The sequence below is a fragment of the Sminthopsis crassicaudata genome, chromosome 3 (assembly GCF_048593235.1).
Source record: "Sminthopsis crassicaudata isolate SCR6 chromosome 3, ASM4859323v1, whole genome shotgun sequence".
Classification (NCBI taxonomy): Eukaryota; Metazoa; Chordata; class Mammalia; order Dasyuromorphia; family Dasyuridae; genus Sminthopsis; species Sminthopsis crassicaudata.
The window spans coordinates 654,336,906-654,362,360 of NC_133619.1; the positions used below are offsets into that span (position 1 = coordinate 654,336,906).

Genomic DNA, 25,455 nt, shown 5'->3' on the forward strand with positions numbered 1-25,455 from the left:
CCGTCTCCTTGACGTCAATCTTTCTCTGCAGTGCGGCGGCCTGCGCCAGTCAGACAGCCATTCCTGCCGCGCCCCTGCATCCTCTCCCCGCCCCCACCGCACTGCGGTTCTGGCTCTTCCCGGCTTAGATTTTTCTCCCAGCCTGCCTTCCTTCCTGCGCATGCTCAGAACGGGAGACGCAGTCCGCCTCCGCCCCAAAGCACTGCGGGAGCCAGCGCTGCGGCAGTGCGCAGATAGCCCCGAAAAGGACAGACACACCTGGGTTCTTCCGGGCCGCCTCCCCGACCCCCCATTCTCCCCCCTCCCCCTCACAAATCGATTCCCGCCTCAGTTTCTAGGCTTTGGTCCTGGAGGGAAGAAGCTCCCTCAGAGACTGCTGGGAAATGTAGTTCTGACCCCTGGGTCAGTCTGCTTCTCTATATTGGAAGGAAGCAGAAAAGGCTTTTGTAAATGCAAACTGTTTTATGATCCTGTTTGTGCATAAAGCAAAGCTCCAAAATTCTATTCTTTGCAAATAGGCTTTTCTCCGTGGAAGCCTTTTGCCCCCTCCTGCAGCGTCCCTTTCCTAATCAATAAAGATTTTGTTTTAACACAGCATTGAGCAGGCGAATTCATTCACTATGGATCCGGCCTTGGCACTTTGGAGGGAGGAGGAGGGAGAGAGACAGACAGACAGGCAGAAAGATTTTAAATATATGCCCCTGATTATTCTAGTCCATTCCTATACTCTCAAGCGTTTTTAGTAGGAATGGATGTTGGATTTTATCAAATGCTTTTTCTGCATCTATTGAGATGATCATATGGTTTTTATTAATTTGATTATTAATATGGAAATTATACTAATAGTTTTCCTAATATTAAACCAGCCCTGCATTCCTGGTATAAATCCCACTTGGTCATGGTGTATTATCCTGGAGATGATTTTCTGAAGTCTTTTTGCTAATATCTTATTTAAGATTTTAGCATCAATATTAAGGAAAGTGGTCTATAGTTTTCTTTCTCAGTTTTCAATCTACCTGGTTTAGGTATCAGCACCATGTCTGTGTCATAGAAGGAGTTTGGTAGGACTCCTTCAATCCCTATTTTTCCAAATAGTTTACATAGCATTGGAGTTAGTTGTTCTTTAAATGTTTGGTAGAATTCACCTGTAAATCCATCTGGTCCTGGGGACTTTTTCTTAGGAAGTTGGTTAATAGCTTGGTCTATTTCTTTTTCTGAGATGGGACTATTTACACTACTTACTTCTTCCTCTGTTAATCTGGGCAAGCTATATTTTTGAAGGTATTCTTCCATTTCATTTCAGTTATCGAATTTATCGGCATAAAGTTGAGCAAAGTAGCTCCTAACTATTGTTCTAATTTCCTCTTCATTAGTGGTGAGTTCACCCTTTTCATTTTCAAGACTAACAATTTGCTTTTTCTCTTTCCTTTTTTTAATCAGGTTTACTAAGGGTTTGTCTATTTTGTTGGTTTTTTCATAGAACCAACTCTTAGTTTTATTAATTAATTCAATAGTTTTTTTTTTTTTTACTTTCAATTTTATTAATCTCACCTTTTATTTTTTGAATTTCAAGTTTTGTGTTTGTCTGGGGGTTTTTAATTTGTTCCTTTTCTAGTAATTTTAGTTGTAAGTCCAATTCGTTGGCCCTCTCTTTCTATATTCTATGAAAGTAGGCTTGTAGAGATATAAAACTTCCCCTTATTACTGCTTTGGCTGTATCCCACACATTTTGGTATGATGTCTTATTATCAGACAGGTAGAAAGAAACCACTGACCCATCTCTTCCTAATTTCCCACCCTCTTCATTTGGTGACCTGCTGGAACTCTGTCTTCCCAGAAATCAGCCAGAGTCAGGATCACTAAACGTCTTTATTCTTGATCTTTTACGGTCAAGGTCAGGGGGTTAGGTCCAGCAATCTCACCCACACCTTCCTCCCTCAAACACCAGGAGAGACTGACTAAGCGTCAGCGTCTCAATTTCCTCTTCCTACTCCTCCCACACGTCACTTCCCCCTCTTTGTCCCACCAATCAAGTCAGTACAGAACAGCTGGGGAGGGTCAACCTTCAAGCAAGTTAATAGGGAAATGTCCAATTGGCAATTAATCTCACGAGCTCCATTATCCAAATGCATTTGCTCAGTTCTAGCCCTTTACAGTGGCCCTCAAGGTAAATTTTTAAGTAGGTAAGCTGGAAACATCTCCCTTCTATATCCGGTGGCAGTTCTAAAATTCCCGGGAATTGTGGCCAGAACTGTTGGGAGCTAGGAAGCTCTGAGGATCGTTTTCACTCAGGATGCTGGGTGCAAATGAATTCCTGTATATTGACAAACAGCCCACTTATTAAAGGGAAGCGATTTGTTGGAACTTTCAGAGACATCTGATCAACTTGACCTATAGAATTGGGAAGTTTTCAGGCTTGTGTGGTAGCAAAAAAAACTGGCAGCCCTCAGCAGGACCCTCCTGACTCACCTCCAGAGCCGCCCCCTTACCAACAGGGGGATCACGGATCCCACACTATTCAACTGTCCTTCCCATCGGAGCTGGACTCTGGAAATGCTAAAATGTTTAGTCCTTCTCAGACACCCTGGTTTGGGAACCTCAATGGCCTTTCTCAGTTTATAAAGCCCAAGTCTTACATGAAATTGTGTAGCAACAGTTGAAGGCTGGACATATAGAACCAATGTCCAGCCTTGTATTTATTAAAAAGAGAAAATCTGGAAAAGTCAGAATGCCAGTGGATCTTAGGGCCATTAATGCTACTATTGAATCTTAGGGAGCCTTACAGCCTGGCAAGCCATCTCCTAATCTAGTACCCACTGGCTGCCCAGTTACAGAAATAGATAAACAAGATAGTTTCTTCTCCACCCCTCTGGCCCCAGAGGAGAAGAAGAGATTTGTTTTTACCATTCCCTCTATAAACAATGCAGGACCTGATCTGCGCTACCAATGGAAAGTTCTCTCCCAAGGGATGTGTTGTAGTCCCATCTTATTCAGGTGTACATAGCACAAGTGCTAGAGCCAATTTGGAAGGCGTGGCTTCATGCCATGATATTGCCTTATATGGATGATATACTGTTATCAACGAGCAGTGGGAAAGATCTCTCTGCCCTGCTTAAGGAGACCATGAGTGTTCTTGCTCCACATGGACTGGTGGTAGCCCCAGAAAAGATCCAAAATAACTATCCCATCATTTACCTGGTACTCCACATGGGGACTTCTGCAGTTACTAATCAGATACCTAACTTATAATTAGACAAGGTGAATACTCTGAACCTATTTCAGAAACTAATTGGACAAATTCAATGATTAAGGGCTCATGTCCCTATTCCTATTTCTTTGATGCAGCCTTTATATGACATCTTGAAAGGATGAAGAGATACTCAGAGCCCATTAACATCCTATCAGACAGCTTATATGCTGTCCAAGTGCACAGAGGCATTGAGGATGCTGTCCTACAGCCTAAGAATCCTTCAATTGCTGAACTTGTTGCTGAATTGCAGCTGGTTTTACAGACTAGGAAACATCCCATTTACATCCTGCATGTATACTCTCACCAATGCTGTGCAATAGACATATGTGCTGGCAATGAGGCGGTGGACCATGCTTTACAATGCTCCCTTCTCACGGTCACCACACCTTCTGGAAGTGCCCATGATTTCCTCCACCTACCCACTAATCCTCTACATTGCCTTTATGGCCTCACTTGGGAACAAGCCCACAGACAGGGAAGCTGTGTATTCAGTTTCTCCCTCCTCCATCTAGTAAAGGAGTTAATCCCAGGAGTTTATTCCCCAATGATTTGTGGCAAATGGATGTGACACATGTGGACTGTGTGGCCATCCACATCTGTATTGACACTTATTCTAGATTCCTTTGGGCCACAGTGGCCTCCTGTGAGAACACTCCTTCAGTCATTAAACATTTATATAGTTGCTTCTCCTCTCACAGAGTTCCTAATACCATAAAGACCAACAATGGCCCAGCTTATACCTCTAAACAGATGGCCATCTTCTTTGCCACATTTGCCATTAAACATGTTACAGGGATTCCCTATATTCCACAGGGTAAGGCCGAGGTGGAACAGGCCCATCATACTCTGAAGGCCAGCCTTGTTAAACAGAAAGGGGGAGGAAGTAGACAGAACCCCCGATGGCCCACACAGATGGATGTGGATAAGACCTTATATACTTATAATTTTTTGTGCCTGGATAGGGATATCAGCCTCTCTCCAGGAATGATACATTTGGCACAATCTTATAGGCAAGACAGAAAACTAAGCTCCATAAAAACAGCCTTCAAATGCTAGAGAATATTCAAAAGGTCCTATGGAAGGATAACGAAGGACACTGGCAAGGTCCATTCTTAGTACTTTGGAGAGGATCAGGATATTTATGTCTTACAAATCCTGATGGGGAAGGCCGCTGGATTCCAGAAAGAAGAACAAGGAGAATTTCCCTATTAAAAGAGGGGCTGAAGAAGAGGATATAACCCAAGAAACACCTGAAACAGCGCTATATAAGAGAGATGACCACCCTTGCTGGACCAGCTTAGTGATTGGATCCAACATACTTCCTTTCTTATCCCCTTCTATTGTATCCCATGGGCTCTATGTAGCCATTTTTGTATTGTTGCTTCTTTTGCTTTTGCCTACTTTGCTAGGATGCTTTGTACGTATTCTTAAAAAAAAAAATTCTTAGAGGTGCTTATGGAAGAGGGAAGAGTTTCTCATTTGTCAACATGAGAACATTCTGTCTTATTAATAAAAGAGGGGGAAATGTAATGGTTAAAAGCCTCTAGAAGCAAGGAATGCAGTTCAAGGCATGTGGGAGGACCTGAGGGACGTGAGGATTCAAGGTACAGGTGAGTCCTATGTGGAGGTGGGGCACAGCCCCAAAAGGTGGTGTCTGACTACAGGTACCACGCCTCACTCAGTGCTCTCAAAGCCTAGCAAGCCTCCCTCCTTCTTCTCAGGACAATTCCATTATTCCACGTTCCTAGAGGACCTCCCCTTTTCCCCAAATCCTCAGCTATTTAAGAAGAAAGTTCTCTTTTACTTCACACCCACCTCCTGGTGGTCTGTCTCTATGGGATCTGGGTTGGTGCCCAAAGATGGGTAACTGTGGCCTAGCTGTGCTGTCAACAGACAGGCATTAAGAGTAGCTCAAAAAGAAGCTACCAGGTTAGAGTAGTCCATTAGGGGTTAACAATTGGCGACTCTTTTCCCAAAAGAATTTGTGTATATTGTGTCTGAGGGGGAAGATGAAGAAGACAAAGTAGAGAGCCCAGTATGCAAATAATTAACAAAATCTTACATCCTCTAGGAAAATCTCTTTCTTATACAAACTTCAAAGGATTTACAGCCTCCTGAGGAACCCCTTTGATACAAAACCTTCTACATATTCTAGGGAAGCAGAAAAGTCCTTTGTAAATACAAATTCTGTTTTATGATCCTGTTTGTGTATAAAATGAAGCTCCAAAATTCTATTCTTTACAATTAGGCTTTTCTCCCTGGAAGCCTATTGCCTGCTGACCCTGCGGCGTCCCTTTCCTAATCAATAAAGATTTTGTTTTAACACAGCAGTGAGTAGGCGAATTCATTCACTATGGATCTGGCTTGGCACTTTGGAGGGAGGAGGAGGGAGAGAGAAAGAAACCACTGACCCATCTCTACCTGGTTTTCCACCCACTTCAGATGTGGACTGTGGCTGACCACAGTGTGGCCGCTCAGTGCCTTCCTGGAGTAGGAGGGGCTGCACCAGGGGGTTCCCTGAGACCCTTTTCATTCTAAGGAATGGAGTCCTGTGACAGGAGAAATGATATCCAGGCTTAACAGATGCTTTGCCCCAGCCCTGGGGATCTGAGTCCACTGTGGAGCAAAGCGAACCAAGGTCCTAGGTGTGGAGTCCAGAAGTCCGAAGTTCTACAAACCTTATGGCACCACAGAAAAGCTGGTCCTGTCAGGTCTCCTAGGGTCAGATAAATCAAGCTTTCTCTGGATCCAGAAAGCTCTCAATCTGGTAGCCCTTTTATTGCTTGTTATGCATGTTCCCAGCCAGGCGGTCACCTGCATATCATCAGCTTCCCACCGCCTCCCAGGTCCCCAAATCTAGTTTACACTTAGGGTGAGTTACACCCAAGGAGTCTAGACCTCTTCTTCCGAATGAGTTCTCTTAAAATTCCTCAGGTCAGGGGGCAGCTAGGTGAGGCAGTGGAGAGAGCACCAGCCCTCAAGTCAGGAGGACCTGAGTTCAAATCCCATTTCAGACACTTAACACTTCCTAGCTGTGTGACCCCAGGCAAGTTACTTAACCCCAAAAGCCTCAGTAAGAAAAAAAAATTCCTCAGGTCACCCTGAAGCATCAAACAGAAATTTAAACTTTAAAAATCATGCACCTCTAAAAAAACAAAAATAAAAAAAGATAAAATAAAAGGAAAAAAAAAGAAAAATAAATTTAAAAAATAAAACAAAAAACCATGCACCTCACCCCCATTCTGTTCTTCTTGCCCACAAGTTATCAGTAAGATTAAAGTACTTTTAAAGTCCCTTCCAACATTCAATGATACGTTCCCAGACCTCCAAGCAGGAAAATGTGATAAATTTGGCATAATTCAACCCAGGGCCAATTCATTATCAATTCATTACATCATGGAGGATCTTAATTAAAGCTAACTTCATATTAATTATGCTCCAGTCTCAGGAAAAAAAAAAGTTGTTATTTTAGGTAATTTCTCTTCCCACTTTTATTCTTTAATATTAATGACCTTATATTAATAATTCCTTAATAAATTCCTTAAGTTGAGTTACTTCATGAAATAACATTTTAGGGGATTTACTACCAGACTTTTGGCCCCAACATACTTGCTGTATTAACTAACATCTACTATCGCCTGATGCCAGGTAACAAGAAAGAATAAAGGGTATGGAGGTCTTTCTCTCCATATATCAAAATACCCTGACTTTTCAATATGAAGCATCTGCTGTCATTTATCCTTTTTCTAATCACCATCTTAAGGGTTTTGTTCACTATGGCTTATTTGATAATTACAACATTGCCATTATGTATATTCATAGTGTTTTAAAGTTTACAAAGATGCTTACAGAGATGCTTCCTCAGAGTCGAGCTGGTGCTAAAGGCTTTCCCACATTCGTTGCAAGTAAAGGGTTTCTTCCCAGTATGAACTCTCTTATGTTCCGTAAGGTGACAGCTCTGACGAAATGCCTTCCCGCATTCGTTACACTCAAAGGGTTTTTCTCCAGTATGAATTCTCTGGTGTCCACGGAGGTTTGAGTTGCTGATGAAGGCTTTCCCACATTCATTGCATTTGTAGGGTTTCTCTCCTGTATGAATTCTCTGATGGTGAATAAAGGAAGTCTTGTGGCTAAAGTGCTTGCCACACTCATTACAATGAAAGGGTTTCTCCCCAGTATGAATTTTCTGATGTGCAGTAAGGTGTCCTCTCTGACTAAAGGCTTTCCCACATTCATTACACTCAAATGGTTTCTCTCCAGTATGAATTCTGTTATGATTCCAAAGACTTGATTTGTTGCTGAAGGCTTTTCCACATTCATTACATTCATAGGGTTTCTCTCCAGTATGAATTCTCTGATGATTAATAAAAGATGTCCTATGGCTGAAGTGTTTCCCACATTCATTACATTCAAAAGGTTTCTCTCCAGTATGAATCCTCTGGTGTTCAGTAAGCTGCCATTTGTGATTGAAGGCTTTGCCACACACATTACATTCAAAGGGTTTCTCTCCAGTATGAATTCTTTGATGCTCAATTAGATGGCAAAACTGGCTGAAAGTTTTCCCACACTCGTTACATTCAAATGGTTTCTCACCAGTGTGAATTCTCTCGTGTAGAGTAAGGTTGGAATGCTGGCTGAAGGCTTTTCCACATTCATTACATTCAAAAGGTTTCTCTCCGGTGTGAACTCTCTGGTGCATAGTAAGGCATACCCTATGACTAAAAACTTTCCCACATTCAGTACATTCAAAGGGTTTCTCTCCAGTATGAATTCTCTGATGCTGTTTAAGGGCTCCCCTCTGGCTGAAAGTTTTTCCACACTCATTACATTTATAGGGTTTCTCTCCAGTATGAATTCTTTGATGTAAAGTAAGGTATACCTTACGGCTAAAAGCTTTCCCACATTCAGTGCACTCAAAAGGCTTTTCTCCAGTATGAATTCTCTGATGCTCAGTAAGGGGTCTCCTCTGGTTGAAGGTTTTCCCACATTCATCACATTTATAAGGTTTCTCTCCAGTATGAATCCGCTGATGATTCCGTAGGATAGAGTTGTTGGTAAAGGCTTTTCCACATTGAGCACAGATGTAGGGTTTCTCTCCAGTATGAATTCTCTGGTGTTCAGTTCGGTGTCCCCTCTGGCTGAAAGCTTTCCCACATTCATTACATTTATAGGGTTTCTCCCCAGTGTGGGTTCTTTGATGGAGAGTTAGGCATACCCTAAGACTAAAAGCTTTCCCACATTCAGTACACACAAAGGGTTTCTCTCCAGTGTGAATTCTCTGATGATCAATAAGGTGTCCCTTTTGGCTGAAGGCTTTCCCACATTCACTACACTCAAAGGGTTTCTCTCCTGTATGAATTTTATGATATTGAATGAGATCAGAGTGGTAACTGAAGGGTTTCCTGCATGTGTTATATTTACAAAGTTTCTTCCCTAAGGGGACTCTATTTTGTTTATTTAGATCAGAAAGCTGTCTGAAGCTCTTTTCAAGTGTATCATATTTATGGAAAAGTTTTCCTGCAGGAACTTTCTGCTGCAGTACAGGGATTGACTCTGGGCTAAACCTTCTCATAAATGTATAACATTCCTGAGTACCTAATTTATTAGAAGTTTTCCTGTGAATGGCTGTTATTTCCCTGGCCTCTTTGTCCCCATTGCTGTTCTTCTGCATGTCCAACCTGACATCAAATTCCCAAGGTTCTCCCAACTTGGAATCCCAGGGACCGGTCTTTGTTAATTTTTCTTTGCACGATCTTCCCACAGAGATACCTTGCTTTGAAGATGAGTTCATGGTTTCACATCTTCTTCTTTGAACAAGAGACTCTGAAAGGGAGGGAAAAAAGCATTTATATCTGTGTCCTAAAAGGACAGGAAAGTGCTTTCTATCAAGTTCTTGATTCTCTTTCCTCTAGGAAGAAGAATAACAATTAACTGGAAAAGAATGGAAAAAAAATAAAGGAGTGGAATAAATGTCTTTAAGGTGAAAATGAAACCCAAGATGGATGAGGAGACCCTAGTCTCTCTTGTACTCCAGGCCTGAGTTACCAAATGCCTTTTGAGAATGTTGAACTAGATGTGTTGAAGGCTACTCAGAACTCCTTTTCTTCTCTCCTAAACCCATTTCCATCACTGTTGAGGGCACCCAAGTTCACCATCTCATTCTCCACATATCTGATTTGTTGCCAAAGTACCTCCACATCATCTCTAGCTTGTATCCCCTTCTCTCCACTCACACATGTACTATCTTAGTTCAGGTCTCATGTCTCCCCTGAATTTTTTTAGTAACCTCCTAATAGGAGATCTAATATGTCTCCCTAACACTTCTGTATCTTAGATGCCAAAATGACAGCCCAAAAGACAAGGTCTGGCCATGCCATTGCTCAATAAACTCCAATGGCTTCCCACTACTTCTAGGATCACATATCATCGTCTCTATGTTTAAAACCCTTCACAACTTGGCTTCAACATACTTTGCCAGCCTTACCATATATATACTTCTCTTTATGGATTCCAGTCCAATTGTCTTCCTTATGCTCCTCAGACACGACAATGAATCTGCAATAATTGTTCTTTCCATAATCTGTCCCTCACACCTGGAATACCTTCCCTTCTCACCTCTTCTCTTTAGAATCCTGCTCAACTATTTCCTACTTGAAGGAGCTATTAGTGCTTCCCCCCCCCCCCATTATTCTATACATGACAGATGGTGTGGACTAGTGACTAGAGCTGATCTTGGAATATCGGGAAGGAAGGAGGTTCAAGTCCCCCTTCTGAGACACATACTGGCCAAGTTACTCAAGCAATGTTATCTGCCCTCTCAGGTCTCCAGGCAACTCTTAATCAGTGAAATTGCAAATCAAGGAACAAATGAATCTGCATTAGTAGGAGTTTCCTCAGTGGAAGTTCCCTACACTAACGATATTATGGGGCAGTTTGTTTTACACACACACACACACATGTGAATATAAACCTACATGAACATGTACACATATGTGCTCTTGGAAGTACAGCAGACACTCACAGGCCCAATCATGATACTTGTTGACTTTAACCACCTCTGTGAATTCTCTGTTTTCAAACTAGGCTGGTACTTCCCTCTTAATTAAGCAGCCTTGGAAGTCCCCTGCTCCCAGTGACTGGAAAAGTTAAGTCTGGACTTAGGGTAGATACCAGAAATCCAGAATTCAGGGGTTCCATTGCCCCAGCCTCCCCAGGCAACAGGGAATACAAGAGTAAGTACCTTGCTTAGCCAGGCATTGTTATTTCATGGTTATATATGTGTAAAGTTCTTCTTTCCAACAATAGCCAATCAATAAACACTGATCAAATAATTGTATTAGGTAGCAGAAATGCAAGACTAAAAAAATAAAAGTAGTCATTTCTCTCAAGGAATTAAGACAGTAAAATAACTTCTGGGGGAAAGGATTGGAATTATTGAAAGAAAAACTTGAAGATGCTGGAAGCTTTTTGTGCTGGGAGACCTTATCCTTTTTTTCACTAAAGTGAAAGCCTTTGAGATGTTTTTTTTATTTCATATTGACATCCGGCAAGCTCAGCTTTGAGTCAGCAATGAGCCTCATACACATGGTTCTCTCTCACTCACTCACCGGGACAAATGACTTGGGAGACCTCAGCCTCTGGTGTCCATGGTCCTTCCCCTCGCTCCAACTGGAATATCACATCTGGTTTAAAAACAGGAAGCCCTGCAAGGAATGAGAAAGGATTGGCAGCAGAAGAACAAGCTCAGATAGTCACAGATTTTCAAAGTAGGAAGGTCTTTGCAGGGCATCTTGCCATGTACCCTTTTGGGGTCAAACATTCCCAGTTCTAATTCTGGAAAATTTAAAAACTCTGACCAAGAACCAGCCCTGAAGTCAGGAGGATGTGAGTTCAAATTTGGTCTCAGAAACTTAATGCTTCCTGTGTAACCCTGGGCAAGTCACTTAACCCCAATTGCCTCAGCAAAAAAAAAAAAAAAAAAAAAAAGAACTCTTGTAATGTTCTGTTGTCTCTACATTTTGATTGTTCTCTGGGAGGAGGATTCCTTGTGGAGCTTCTGGGGAGGCAGCCTTGGCTTTAATTTCAGTTCAATAATCCCAAAAGGCAGCCAGGAGTTAAAGTCCAAATCCTATACTGTGTCGTTCAAAGTCTTAAATCTTTTCCTGTCAGAATGTCTCCAGCCAGCTCCGGTCTCTAGCTCCCTCTGAATCCAAAGCTTCCAGCCAACACGAAGGTAGACATGGGAATGAATCAGACTCTGCCTCCGAGAGTAGGATTGTGGGCTTCTGTGTCTTTGGCTCTGAGAGTTTCTTGCTTATATAGTGCACACTGAGTATTACACCAATCATTTCATCACTAGGAAACCATTATTTATTGTAGGATTAAATCAATGCTAAGTTAGACTTGATCATTGTCTCCTCAATTCCACTCAGTACCTTGTTTCAAGTTCTGGCCCATAACATCTCCTTGTAGGGTCAGATCCATCATACTGTACCGTGCTAAATTAGATAATTCTATCCATTCCAGTGACTTAGCACCTTGTAAAAATGCTAACATCTCCCTCTTTTTTTTTGGTCATGACCTCCCTGATTTCTCAAGGAGATGAAAGAAATCAAATCAGATTAATGGGTTTCTGAAAGGGCTCACTTGAAACAGGAATACATAAATCCATCAATATGGGAAGTCTTACACATAATTACATAAATTACATAAACACATGTAACATAACAGAAGTGATGTAACAAATAACATGATCAAATAATCAAAAATTGAGAATTTATATATGTCCATAACTCCTAGAAATAGTCCAAAAGGAATCCATTGTCCATTAGCTCATGTGCCAGGAATCCAATAATTCCTGAAAGTTTGAAAGTCCTACAATAGTCTCATCTTGTATTAGGGAATCCAATGATTCCTACTGGTTTTAAAGTACTTTAACAGTCTCCTTATCAGCCATGCTCTTTCAGTGTCAGATGTTTCTTAGATTTTCTCCTTTGTTGAGGTTTTTCTCTTTTTCTGTCTCTCTCTGATGGACAAGGCGAATACAACTTGTTGGCTCCCATCTGATTCCTTCTCATCTGTGGAGATACAAGCAAACCCTCTTCCCCAAGCAGTTAACCTATCTGGTCCTTTCCATTCTCCACTTTCTGGCCCTCTCCACATCACTAGGCAATTATCTAAGGACAGTGGAGCTGCTCGCACTGGACACTGCCGGAGCCAGTGCATCTTTGCCAAAAATTTAAAAATTAATGGTATAGAGAACTAAATTTAAAAGTTCCCTAGGGTTACCCATGGCTCCCCCTTTCTTTTGTTTTTGGAGGAGTATCTTAATGTCTCTTTTTCTGTCTCTCTCTGATGGACAAGGCGAATACAACTTGTTGGCTCCCATCTGATTCCTTCTCATCTGTGGAGATACAAGCAAACCCTCTTCCCCAAGCAGTTAACCTATCTGGTCCCTTCCATTCACCACTTTCTGGGCCTCTCCACATCACCAGGCAATTATCTAAGGACAGTGGAGCTGCTCACACTGGACACTGCCGGAGCCAGTGCATCTTTGCCAAAAATTTAAAAATTAATGGTATAGAGAACTAAATTTAAAAGTTCCCTAGGGTTACCCATGGCTCCCCCTTTCTTTTGTTTTTGGAGGAGTATCTTAATGTCTCTTTTTCTTCTCTATACTATTGCCTGATGTTGAGGATTAAAAGGTATGCCAGTGGTGTGTAAAATCTTATACTGTGCACAAAAATGTGCAAAATGTTAAGAATATTCAGGTCCAATCAACTGATGCTGAGTGAAATGAATAGAACCAGAAGATCGCTGTACACTTCAATGCTGTATGAAGATATATTCTGATGGAAATGGATATCTTCAACATAAAGAAGATCCAACTCACTTCCAGTTGATCAATGATGGACAGAAATAACTACACCCAGAGAAGGAACACTGAGAAGTGAATGTAAATTGTTAGCACTACTGTCTATCCACCCAGGTTACTTATACCTTCGGAATCTAATACTTAATGTGCAACAAGAAAATGGTATTTACACACATATATTGTATCTAGGTTTTATTGTAACACATGTAAAATGTATGGGATTGCCTGTCATCGGGGGAGGGAGTGGAGGGAGGGGGGGATAATTTGGAAAAATGAATACAAGGGATAATATTATTAAAAAAATTACTCATGCATATATACTGTGAAAAAAAATTCTAAATAAAAAAAAGAGAAAAAAAATTAAAAAAAAAAAAAAAAGGATATTCAGGTCCATTGTCTGTTTTTATTGCTTGTGGCACACCCATAACTGCAAATGCTTGTATAAGGAATTCAGTGACCACTCAGGCTGTCTCTGTTGCTGTTGGCACTGCAAAAGTGAATCCTGAAAAGGTGTCTACCACAACTACCAGCACGAAGGTAGACGTGGGAATGAATCAGACTCTGCCTCCGAGAGTAGGACTGTGGGCTTCTGTGTCTTTGGCCCTGAGAATTTCTCTCTTATATGGTGCACACTGAGTATATATCAATCATTTCATCACTAGGAAACCATTATTTGTTATAGGATTAAATCAATGCTAAATTACACTTAATCATTGTCTCCTCAATTCCACTCAGTACCTTGTTTCAAGTTCTGGCCCATAACATCTCCTTGTAGGATCAAATCAATTTTCTCTATTCATTCCAGTGACCTAGCACCTTATAAAAATCCTAACAAACTCTGATCAACACAGGGACCAACCATGATATCAAAGGCCCAATGACAGAAATTTCTGCCCACCTCATGGGTAGAATGAAGCTAAAGATTCAAAACGGCGCATATCAAGCATAGGGCAGTGCCATTAAATCCCTAGGAAACCCCTAGGAAATACTTCTCTGAAACTTGTTTTTAAATGCATAAAGTAAAATCTGATTGGGGACCCTCACATAAAAAAGCCTGATCTAGGGGATAATTGTTTGAACAAAGGTTGGGGCTTTGCTGGGGGCTATAGGGCTAGAATCAGAACTGGGGAAACCATGTGGAAGATGAGAAAGGGGAAACTAAAGGAGGATGCTGAGGTGGTGAGCCAGCAGATGGGCACTGAATAGATACGAGAGGTTCAAGAACAGGAGAAGTGGGAAAGGGAGGATTTCCACTCAGGACTTCTGGATTGTTTCTGAGAAGTCTACAAAACCTTCATTCAAGAGGCAGCGGCAATAAGCGTCTGGAGCTGGGAGTCATAAGTACAAAGATGGTAACTAAATCCATTGGAGCTCATGTGAACACTAAGGGAGAAAGTACAGTCAGAGAAAATTAGAGATTCTAGGACAGAATCTCGGGGATACTCATGAGAGGAAAGAAAAAGAAGATAATTTAGTGAAGGATCAGACAAGTGGAAAGGGAAGCAGGAAAACACTGTGTCCCAAAAGTCATAGAAAGGGCCAGCAAAAGTGTCAGAAGCAGAAGAGAAGTCAAGAAGGATGAGGGCTAAGAAAAGGTGGGCTTCTCCCTTCTGGCCTCCCTTCTGTCATCATCACTCCCTCCTGGAGTATGTAGCTGGTTCCTTCCCTCCCTACAAACATACCTAGATGTCCCTCATTTCTAAAGAAAGAAAATTCATTTGACTTCACCGTCACTTCTATATCTCTTCTCTCTTAAATAACCAAACTCTTAGAAAGAAAAAAAAATTGTCTCCACTTACTCAACTCCTATTCATTTGTGAGCTTCTTACAAACTGGTTTTTGTCCCTCCCACTTGACTGAAGCTGCGCTCTGCAAGGTCATCAGCAGCTTCTTAATTACTAACCTCAGCCTTCAAAATATTAAAAGATGAATGTTTAATTTTTTTACATGTAATTGGAAAAAATATATACTTTTTTTTTTTAAAGAAAGGACTTCCATGAAGCAGTGAGGACCCAATTTGTAATAGACCCAATAGGCTCAATTGTTTGACTTCATTCAAGAGCAGAGAAGGTTAATGGGTAAACCAGGGCAGGGATTTGACAAAACATGAGAAGAAAAAATACAAGAAGGAAAGGGATCCAAGTATCAAGTAAATATGGAATTGAACTAATTATACTCAAGAGTAGGAAGGGAAAGAGAAGGATGAATTGGGAAAGCAGAGAGGAGTGGAGTGATTAAAAGTTGGAGTGAAAAGGTGGGAAATGGTCAGAAAAAGCAAAGGAGAGGGAAAGATGAGAGCATGGAGGTTATGGTCAAAGATAGGAATTGCATTTATTCACTCAATAAACATTAAGTGCCTGCTTTGTGCCAGGCATAGTACTAGGAATCTGGGACACAGTGTCAAAAATAAAAGACCCTTCCTTTAAAGAGCTTATGTTCCATTAGGAGGAACAAGTGTACAATGTATACAAAGTACTTGAGGTGGTGGAAGGGGCCCAATTTCAGAACTGTGGATCAAGGAAGTCAAACATCTCTGAGTAACAATGAAATTTAAAGTATGACTTTTCCTATCAGTGACTGAAACGAAGGGATGGGGCAGGTCTTGGGAGGTTAGGACAATATCGAGCTGGGTGTTTGATGGGACAGCCATATGTACGCTAAATGCATGAGAGCAGTCTGGGGTGAAAAGGAAGAAAATGATTCAAGTCTTAAACTCCTTGATAAAAGAAGCAAGTCTCTAAGTCACTAATAATTAGAGAAATTCGTTACAACAATTCTGAAGTTCTACTTCACATCCATAAAATATGCAAAACTGACAAAACCAGAAAAAGACATTTGCTGTAGGGGCTGTGGACAAATAGCTATATTGGTGAACTGCAGATGGATCCATGAATTGGTCCAGCCATTCTGGAAAGTCATTTGGAAGTACACGTAAAATGTGATTAAACTCTGCATACCCAGTGACACGATTACTAGGTCTATGCCCCAAAGAGATCAGAGAAAGAGGAAAAGGACCCACAGGCATAAAAATATTGAAAGCAGCTCTTGTTAAAACTAAGATGATTATCCACTGAGTTATGGCCCATGCATGTGATGGCGGACCATTGTGCTGCAAGCAAGAAAATATGAAAGGGCACTGGGCTGACTGATCTGGAGCAATATTAGCAGAATCGGGAGAATAATAGACCAGAATGATAAAGAGAAACAACTGTGACAGATTAAGGGACTCCGATTAATATGATCACGAACCACAATTTCATCATTAAACATGTTACCTCCCGGCAGAGACGTGAACGACTCAGAGTAAAGAATGAGTTCCTTTTTCTTCAGGGAAAAAAAGGAATGCTAGAACAGCAACAGGAAGTATAAAGGTCTTCAGAACTCTGGGTTGGTATCGCAGCAAGCAGGGGAGAATGGTAATGTTGATTTTACTCAGAAGGGAGATGTGTTCATCTGACCTACTGCCTCAGAAGCTACAGGGACCCTTCACATCATCTGCACTGGGACTTTAGGATGGATTCTGAGGAAACGGAACCCGGGAAAATGAGTTTCCCTGCTGGGAGCAGGGAACAGGAGCATGCTATAGCTTGCCTAGGTCATTCTGGACTCCTCCCATTCCACGTGTACCAGAAGCCAGAGCCCAGCTAAGGGGCCCAAAGCTGCTCCTGCCCTAGGGGTAGAATCCAAGTCAGAGAAAGCGACCTTACCCAGAGAAGCAAAGTTGTGGTAGTTCTCCAACATCACTTCCCTGTAGAGGTCCCTCTGGGCAGGGGCCAGCTGCCTCCATTCTTCTCGAGTAAAGTCCACAGCCACGTCTCTGAAGGTCACCGACTGCTGAAACAGCAAGCAGCCTTCCTTAGCCAGAGGTCCTTCTGGGCTGGCATGCAAGAGGCGCTTAATAAATGCTGCCTGACTGACTGACAAGACACAAGCTGGCAGCAGGAGGAGGAATGAGTTTGCTTGGTGCCGTAGGCTGGAAAATGCTTCACTCTGCTCAACATTTCTCAGGACCACAGAATGTGAGAGTTAAATAGGACCTCGGAGGCCATCTGGCCCAAACAGTAGAACAGAACCCACCCCACTGCCAGCATATGGGACAAGCATCACAGAAGCATCCAAGTGGGACAGTGGCTAGATGGCTGGACTTGGGTACCTGACCCTGGACAGGTCAATCAACCTCACCCAGCCTTCCTCTTCTCATCTGTAAAGTGGGGTAATAACAGCACCATCCTCACAGGGTTGTTGTGAGGAGCAAATGTAAGCACATATATATATATATATATATATATATATGTATATATATATATGCATATATATATATGTATATATATATATATATATATATGCTATTTAGATATTATATAATAATAACTATGATGCTCCAGTCTCTACTTGAAGTCCTAGGAGGAGGAAAAACTCATCACCTTTCCAGGCAGTCCATTCCACTGGTGGACAGAGCTAATCCTTGGGACTCCTCCTGACCCAGCTTTGCCCATTTGGGCCACAAGGAGAAATTCTAACCTTGCCCTTTCACCCTCTGTGTGTTGGTCTATTAGTACTGGAGACAGTGCTCCTCCCCTTTGTATGTTCTTTCCTCCTGGCTAAACACACCCAGCTCCTTTGCTGGATCCTCCTGTGACTAAGGGGCTCCAGGCCTTCAATCAGTCTAGCTGCCCACCTCTGGACCTCCCCATCTCATCAATGTCCTTTTTAATCCAGAACCATCACAAGACCCTGACAAAGGCAGAGCATTACAAGAAGTTCTCATGGCGGCCCTGGGTTTGTGGCTGCCATACCGACTCACGCTGAGCTCCTGACATTTGTCAGACCAACAGTCACCTCTCCAGGTCTCTGATATTTGTGAAGCTGATTCTTGTGTCCATGTGCAAGATTTGTGTTTATTTCTCTTAAATGTCTTCTTCTTAGATGGCTCAGGCCCGAGTCTGGGAACCTCCTTTTCGATCCTGACGGCCACCAGCGTGTCAGCTCCAGCTTTCTCACCCGGGACTCTGAGGAGTCTATCTCCTCTGCTGCTATTTGGGTCACTGATAAAACTGCCAATCATGGCTCACAGTAGTAATTATACGGAGACCTCCAGCCACAATGACACAGAACCCTCTTATTGTACGAGCTCTGAGCCATATCTGCCCATCTAATTCCTGAGTCAATGGACCAAGGTGGAGGCGTTTTATAGGCCTAAAGCCTGTGACCTTGGGGCCTCCAAAGCCACATGGCCAAGGGGGACTTGGCCCAGCATCCCATGAAGCATCATTGCTTAAAGAGAAGAACTCTTGCTATTTCCTTCTGTATTGGTTACCTGTCAGACTCGGGACACCCTGGTGTTTCAGATCCTAGAAAAACAAAAAGAGACCCCCCCATCTTACCAGGGACCAAAGGGGTCCTGAATCACGGCATGCCAGGGGTCCTCGGCTGATCCATCTCAGCGTGCCTTTCCTGCCCACCCATCCACCCTGAGACACCAGAGGAAAGCTCCTGCCTCTGGTCCTGAGGTCGACCAGAAGCTGCATCACTGGGCAGGGCCTTACCTCCCATTAACTTGCAAGGAGGATTCAGGGCCTTTGAAGGAAAAATCCACTATCCTGAGTGGGTCAGGGCTTTAGCCAATCCAACCCCAGCAGGACAAGAATTCTCTATTAAATATGAAAAGTGCTGACCCAGCCTCTTGGGGAAGTCTTCTTAAACGTGCCCATCAGCTTACATTTACAACTGTGCCAATTGTCGGAATCCCTTGTTTCCATCAAAATGACTCTGCCCTTGGCTCTTAGGTCTCTTGTGAGCCTCTCTTCCCTGTCTAGGTTGAGAATAACAAGAGCCTTTTTTTTTTTTTTTTTTTTTTTGCCTTTTAGTGCATAGATTAATTTCTATGTATTTGTATCTCCTTTGTAAACAAATTAGATTTTTAAAAACATTTTAAGGCATCACCAAGAAAAGATATAATAAAATACATTGCAAACCTGAATGTACTAAATAAATATGAATTATTATGTTCATTAATCCCATTCTCCCAATGCTGTCACCATTTCCCCCTAAATTTACTCTTTTCCATACTCTGTCCTTATGTCCACGGCTCAATGCAGTGCAATGAAAGCTCCTTAGGGGCAAGGGCTGTTTCATTTTTTTATTTATATTCCCATCCCCCAGCACAAAGTAAAACACAGAAAATGTTAACCCTAGTAGACAAGTATAAAGGTTTATGTAAAAATAATACATTTCGAAGGCACCAACTTTGTGCCCAAATAAGTGTTGTACGAATATCATCTCGTTTCATCCTCACAACAACCCAGGAAGGTAGATGCCCATTTTACAGACGAGGTGTTGAGTGATTTGCCCTGAGTCCCACAGCTAATAAGCATCTGAAACCAGACTTCAACTCAGCTCTTGTTGATGCTTGGGCCCCGTCTCTGTTAGGTTCCTTACTAGGTGCTAAGTTGGTATTTACCAATTCTCTAGCTCAGAGCTCACACCTTTAGTTCAAACCTTTAAAGGAGTTTACACCTTTAAAAGGAGCTAGCTAATTGGTCTGTTAGGAGTTCCCAGAAGCCCCTGGAGTACCCAAAAGCCTATTCTCTGGGATGATAAAAGGAGCCAACATTGAGTGGGCAGGGCAGTCTGGAAGGAGTCAGTCTGGAAGAAGTAAGTCTGGAAGAAGACATAACTTTTTGGTGCCCGAACAGGGACAGACAAGATCCTGATTCCAGTGGAAAAGCCTCTGATCCTCAGTGGAAAAATCTCTCTGACCCAGAAATAAGGGTGAGTAACAAGGAAACTTTGTTAAAGAGCTAAAGTAAAATTCCAGTGAAATGGGGCAAATTTTTAGAAAACAGCCTTCTGTTTCTGTTCAAGGAAAATGTTTAGAGAGCATTCTCAAGGTTATGAAAATCCAAGAATTGATTATAATTTTGGAGGAGATCACTGAACTTTTAAAAACTGTGTAGGTCATATGTCCTTTTTTTCTCTGGACAAAGAATTGGATCTAGAGGAATGGAAATTAGTAGGAGAGGAATTTTTTCAATACTACAACAAAAATGGACCTAACTCAATCTCCAAAGACATACTTCAAATATACAATATAATTCAAGTGGCTTAGGAAATTATATAAGTTATCAAATAAGGAAAAAGAAGGAGCAAAAGGGGAAGGTGTCAACTAAATTAGGTGAAAAAGATGAATCAGATAACAATAGAGTTAAGTACAATTCTGAGCAACAGGAGCATTTCCCATCTCCTCCCTCAATTAACTCTTCAGGGGTGGAGGAAGAAGGAGGAGGGGAAGAGGCAGTGACACAAACAGAATCACCTGTTAAGCAGCCTATGACAAGATTAGAAAAAGCATTGATCAAGGCTAAGAGAGAGGGACAGGATGTCAGTGATTTTATACATGCATATCCTGTGATTGAAGAGATTGACTCTTTAGGTCAAAAAAACAGAAGATATACTCCTTTTGATTTGAATAAAATTAAGGATCTGAAAAAAGTTTGCACTATTTATGGGGCTACATCCTCTTAAGCTAAAATGTTACTAGATAATTTGTCTTATGAAGTCCTAACCTTGAATGTTTGGAAATCCATAACAAGGACATGTCTAGAACCTGGACAAAACTTGTTTTGGCTTTCAGAGTTTCATGAATTATGTAGGATTCAAATCAGAAACAAAATGGAAACAGGAGTTAACACAAAATTCACTTTTGCCCAGTATGGAGAGAATTCAGCACATATTAATTATCGCATAACAGTGTATAAGCAAATTTCTAAGGCTGCAATAAAAGCTTGGAGTTTCCTCCCCGGACAGAAAGATTGAGGGGAGGCTTTCACAAAAATAGAGCAAGGTCTCAATGAATCTTTTATGGATTTTGTGGGACGTCTGCAAACTTCTGTCAAAAGAACTATTGGAGAGAATGCAGCTACTGAAATAATGACCATACATTTGGCTATGGAAATGCCAATGAAGTTTGCAAGAGAATTATATGGGGACTAGACAAAGATGCTTCTTTAAAGGAGATCATAAGACGCTGTGCTACAGTGGGAACTAATACTTTTTATACCCAGACTATGATGAACATGGAAAGACAGGGTCCTTCTGGCTAGGGACTTCTAGAGAAACTCGTCGATGTTTTCAATGTGGAAAAGTTGGACCTCTAAGAGCTCAATGTAGATATGGAGATAGAGTGAGAAGACTGGGTGAGAGAAGACCTAAAACTCCATGACCAAAATGTCACAAGGGTTTCCACAAGGGCCTCAGAATGTAGATTGATCCAGGGAAATGAGAAACTGAGTCAAGATCCAAGATATCAATCAAAAGATAGGTGGGGATGATGGCAACTGAGGTTACACTCAAAGAGCCTTTAGAAGGTCAGGACTCTGATGTGATCAGTCAGCCAAATAGCAACCAGATAGCAGAAATGGATTACACTTGGGGAGAATACAGGCCTTTTATACCAACAGGGCTGTGTCTAGTGCAAACAGCTCCAATGTAGTTGCCAGATGATGAGAAGAGATTTAGAAAGTAATAAATAGAAGGAAATTAGATAGGTTAACTGCTTGGGAGAGAGGGTTTGCTTTTATTTTTACAGACAGAGAAGGAAACAGATGGGAGGCAACAAATACCTGAAGAGTGACAGAAAAAGAGAAAAACCTCAAAACAAAGGAGAAGATCTAAGAAACATCTGACACTGAAAAAGAATGGCTGATAAAGAAACTGTTAAAGGACTTGAAAACCAGCAGAGATCATTGGATTCCTTGAGATGAAAAATTGTTGATGAGACTATTGCAGGACTTTAAAACTTACAGGAATTATTGGATTCCTAGCCCATGAACTAATGGACAATGGATTCCTTTTGAACTATTTCTGGGACTTATGGACAAGCATAAATTCTCAATTTATGATTATTTGATCATCACTTATTTGTTACATCACTTCTAGCATGTGTTATGATACTATGTGTTTATGTAATTATGTGTAATATCTTCTATATTGATGGATTTATGTATACTTGTTTCAAGGCCATGACCACCCTATATTCTAAATCAAAAGAAAGGGGGAGATGTTAGGTTCCTTACTGGGTGCTAAGTTGGTATTTACCAATTCTCTAGTTCAGAGTTCACCTTTAGTTCAAAAATTTAAAGGAGCTTACACCTTTAAAAGGAGCTAGCTCATTGGTCTGTAAGGAGTTCCCACAAGCTCCTGAAGTACCCACAAGCCCATTCTCTGGGAGGATAAAAGGAGCTAACATTGAGTGGGCAGGGCAGTCTGGAAGGAGTCAGTCTGGAAGAAGTGAGTCTGGAAGAAAATGTAACACTTCTCTACCCACTGGGCCACCTGTAGATGCCTAATATGAATAGGAAGCACTGGCACTGGAATTGCTGGCTTTTTCATTGCTGTTTGGAAGTGGTTCTTAACTGTAAAACTACTAAATATAAAATAAAAGGGGAAGGAAGAGACTCAATCATTCCTCAAAGAACACACTCCTTTCCACAATTGAGAGGCAACAGGCCACATGTGCTCCCCCATGGCAGCTGCTGCTATGGAAGGCCTTGCACACTTGTCTGGTTTTACAGAATAATCAGGTCACTGGGATTATCAGGAAGTTAGTAGAAGGTACAAAGAAAAACACATTAATAAAACCTTTTTTTCAAATACTCTTTGAAGGAGCTTATTGGTAACTGTCTTACATCACAGCGCTCTGCTCAGTCCTGAGAGGAGTAAGTTTAATCATGAGATCACATCAGGGATAGAAGGTGATCAAGGGTCCAAGAGGAGGGAGGAGCTTTCCTGAGAGCAACGTGCAGTAGTGAAAGAACGTTGAGCTGAGAGGGCAGAGATCCTGGTCTTGGTCCAGATTCTCTGGCTGGAGAAAGCGGCAAAGACAGTTCACTCTGGGCTGAACCCTCCCATATGTGCTGTGTGGAGAGTGTGAGGGCCAGGGAAGCGGGGAGCATCTGACTGTTTCCACACCCCGCATTTAGCACAGGAAGCATTTAATGAAGGGGCATTTGTTTATTCCTTCTTAGACGGTGTCCCTGTAGGATCAAGCACTATAAAACCCATCAAAGTCCTATATACATGTCAGCTATTATTTTTCTTATTCTTTGTCAAATGAGAACTTGGCGATCCCCAACGTGCCTTCCAGCCTGCACGCTCCATGACTCCACGCACTTGACACGACCACCCATCGGGACAGACTAAGTCTGGGCGAGGGACTGACCCCCAAGGCTTCTGGAGGTGACTCGGCAAAGAAAGGGAAGGAAATGTGTCCATGCCTTGAGAACAGTTGTCAGGAAAGCAAAAGCTCCAACTCACCTGTGACCTGGCTGTCAGAAGTGTGGAGGGCACGCCTTCCTCCTCCTCCTCCTCCTCCATGTTGCTTCCTCTGGGCGAGGCAGAGTCTTGAGAAGGCAGAGATAAGGGGGGAGAGAAAGTGCTCACAATGGAGACCAGGAGCGACTTCCAGCTGAGCAGGCGGGATCTCCAGGGGGCCCTGGGAGCCGTATTTCTGGATTTTGTTCCCTTGTCGGGTTTTTAAATATTACTGATAAAATAATGGTCCTTGATGAACAGCATGGCCTGGACCAACGGCCACCACAAAGTCCATCGCTCCTCATGCCCTTGGGGGGGGGGGGGAGGCAAGTTGTGGGCTGGGTGATCGTGAGGTTAAAGAGGCACAGAATTAGTCCATTGCTGGGACCCCAAGAGTTAGTCTTACCAGAGCCCAGGAGGGAGACTGAGGCCCGGCTTGGGGCCACAGGGCTCTGTCTTTGATTTATTGGGCATTTTTATCACTGGCAGGTTTATCAAACATGGGGGGGAAGTTTCTAAGGCTGGGAGTCTGAGCCAACAATACCAATGAGTTGGGTATCTCCTGCATCGGTCTGGGGAGGTTACAAATATACAGAATCTGCTCTGAAGGAGCCTCCTTTCTGTTTAACGCGCTGTTCCCCAAAGTCAAGATGGGGGGGCGGGGGCTGGCCCTTTATGGGTTCTGTGCGGACGCCATCTTCCTAGGGCCCCCTCCCTCAGCCTCGCTCTGACTAGAGCTGGAGAAGCAGCGGCCGTCCCTGGAGCCCCACTTCAGGAAAGCACCGGCCAGGTGGGCCCCGAACCAGAGCGAGGGGGAGCGGGCCGGAAACCCCACCCGTAAACCGTGGAGCAACCCTGCTGGCTCTGGGAGGTCCCTTCTGATGTCTCCTTCCCCGTGGCCGCTGCCCCTCCCCGCGCCAGCCCTTGCCCCAAGCTCCTGCCTGCTTACCTTCCCCCAGCACTGGGGCCAGATCGTCCGTGGCCTCCCGGCCTCGTGGGTAAGTGCTCTGCCGTCGGGGGTGAGCGGCTCCGTGGGCCACAAGACGGGCCGCCTTCCCCGGCCCCGGGGGCAGCCGTCTCCTCCTCCCTCCCCCAGGACGCAGCCCTGCCCCTGGGGTCCCCTGTCACCGTCCTGCAGACCCAAGAAAAGGTCGCTTTCGTTAGAACCACCCCCCTGGGCTCGGCTCTCTGCCGGGAACTGAGCGGGGAACTGGAGGAGAACAAGCGTGAAAAGTGGGCTTAGATCGGGAAGGCCCGAGTTCAAATCCTGCACGTGGGCTCCGCGCTCCGCACGGCCCTCAGCCTCCGCGGGCCTCCGCTTCCCCACCTGTGAAACTGAGGTGAGAGGCAGTGTGGCGGACCGGAGAGCCTCGGGGGCCGCCCGGCCGGGGGCAGCTCTTCTACCATCCTAGGGGCTGCCCATGTCGGTGACGTCCCAGCCTGGCTCTTCCTCTCCGCCCCGAGGGCAAATCCTCATCGGGAAGGACCCGGGGGGATTAGGGACGCTCAGAGCTTCCCAAAGCCCCATAAATGTCAGATGATCATTCCGGCCGCGGGCGCGGGGGGCTCAGCCAGCCTCGGGCGGAGCAGGGGTGACGGTCCCCCATGGCTGGTGCTCTCCTGTTGTACACGGGACTCGGGGCCCATTACCGCTGTGTTCCCCCCCCTCCTCCCCCCGGCGGTCAAGCGGCCAAGAGCTTTCCTGGCTAAGGTTTCCCCCGTTTTATCTCGTCTTTATTTGGTTTCTTCCGCCAACTGTACTCAGGGGGGGTCAGACAGATTCCCGGCTGGCACAGGATGCCACGGGGCACCCCTGCCAACTGTACTCAGCCGTGGGGGTCACACAGACTCCCGGCTGGCACAGGAAGCCACGGGGCACCCCTGCCAACTGTACTCAGCCCTGTGGGTCAGACAGACTCCCGGCTGGCAGGAGGATGCCAACTGTACTCAGCCGTGGGGGTCAGCCAGACTCCCGGCTGGCACAGGAAGCCAAGGGGCACCCCTGCCAATTGTACTCAGC

At 43.5% G+C, this 25,455-nt stretch overlaps 1 protein-coding gene across 8 annotated transcripts in view; it reads right to left on the minus strand.

The window, feature by feature from the left end:
* LOC141564700 (uncharacterized) overlaps window positions 1-24,507 on the minus strand; it is a 51,542-nt gene extending 27,035 nt beyond the window's left edge. The window contains exons 1-5 of one of the 8 annotated variants that reach the window (XM_074307514.1): window positions 24,385-24,507; window positions 23,439-23,524; window positions 16,832-16,958; window positions 10,858-10,953; window positions 8,255-9,073 (exon numbers count right to left, since the gene is read on the minus strand). In XM_074307514.1, the coding sequence (XP_074163615.1) occupies window positions 8,255-9,073; window positions 10,858-10,953; window positions 16,832-16,958; window positions 23,439-23,498 (1,102 nt within the window). In that variant the 5' untranslated portion in view covers window positions 23,499-23,524; window positions 24,385-24,507. Of the gene's footprint in view, window positions 1-1,643; window positions 9,074-10,857; window positions 10,954-16,831; window positions 16,959-23,438; window positions 23,668-24,384 lie in introns of those variants that run through there. The other 7 variants (XM_074307520.1, XM_074307518.1, XM_074307513.1 and 4 more) reach the window with 7 other exon arrangements.
* Window positions 24,508-25,455: the final 948 nt, after the last annotated feature.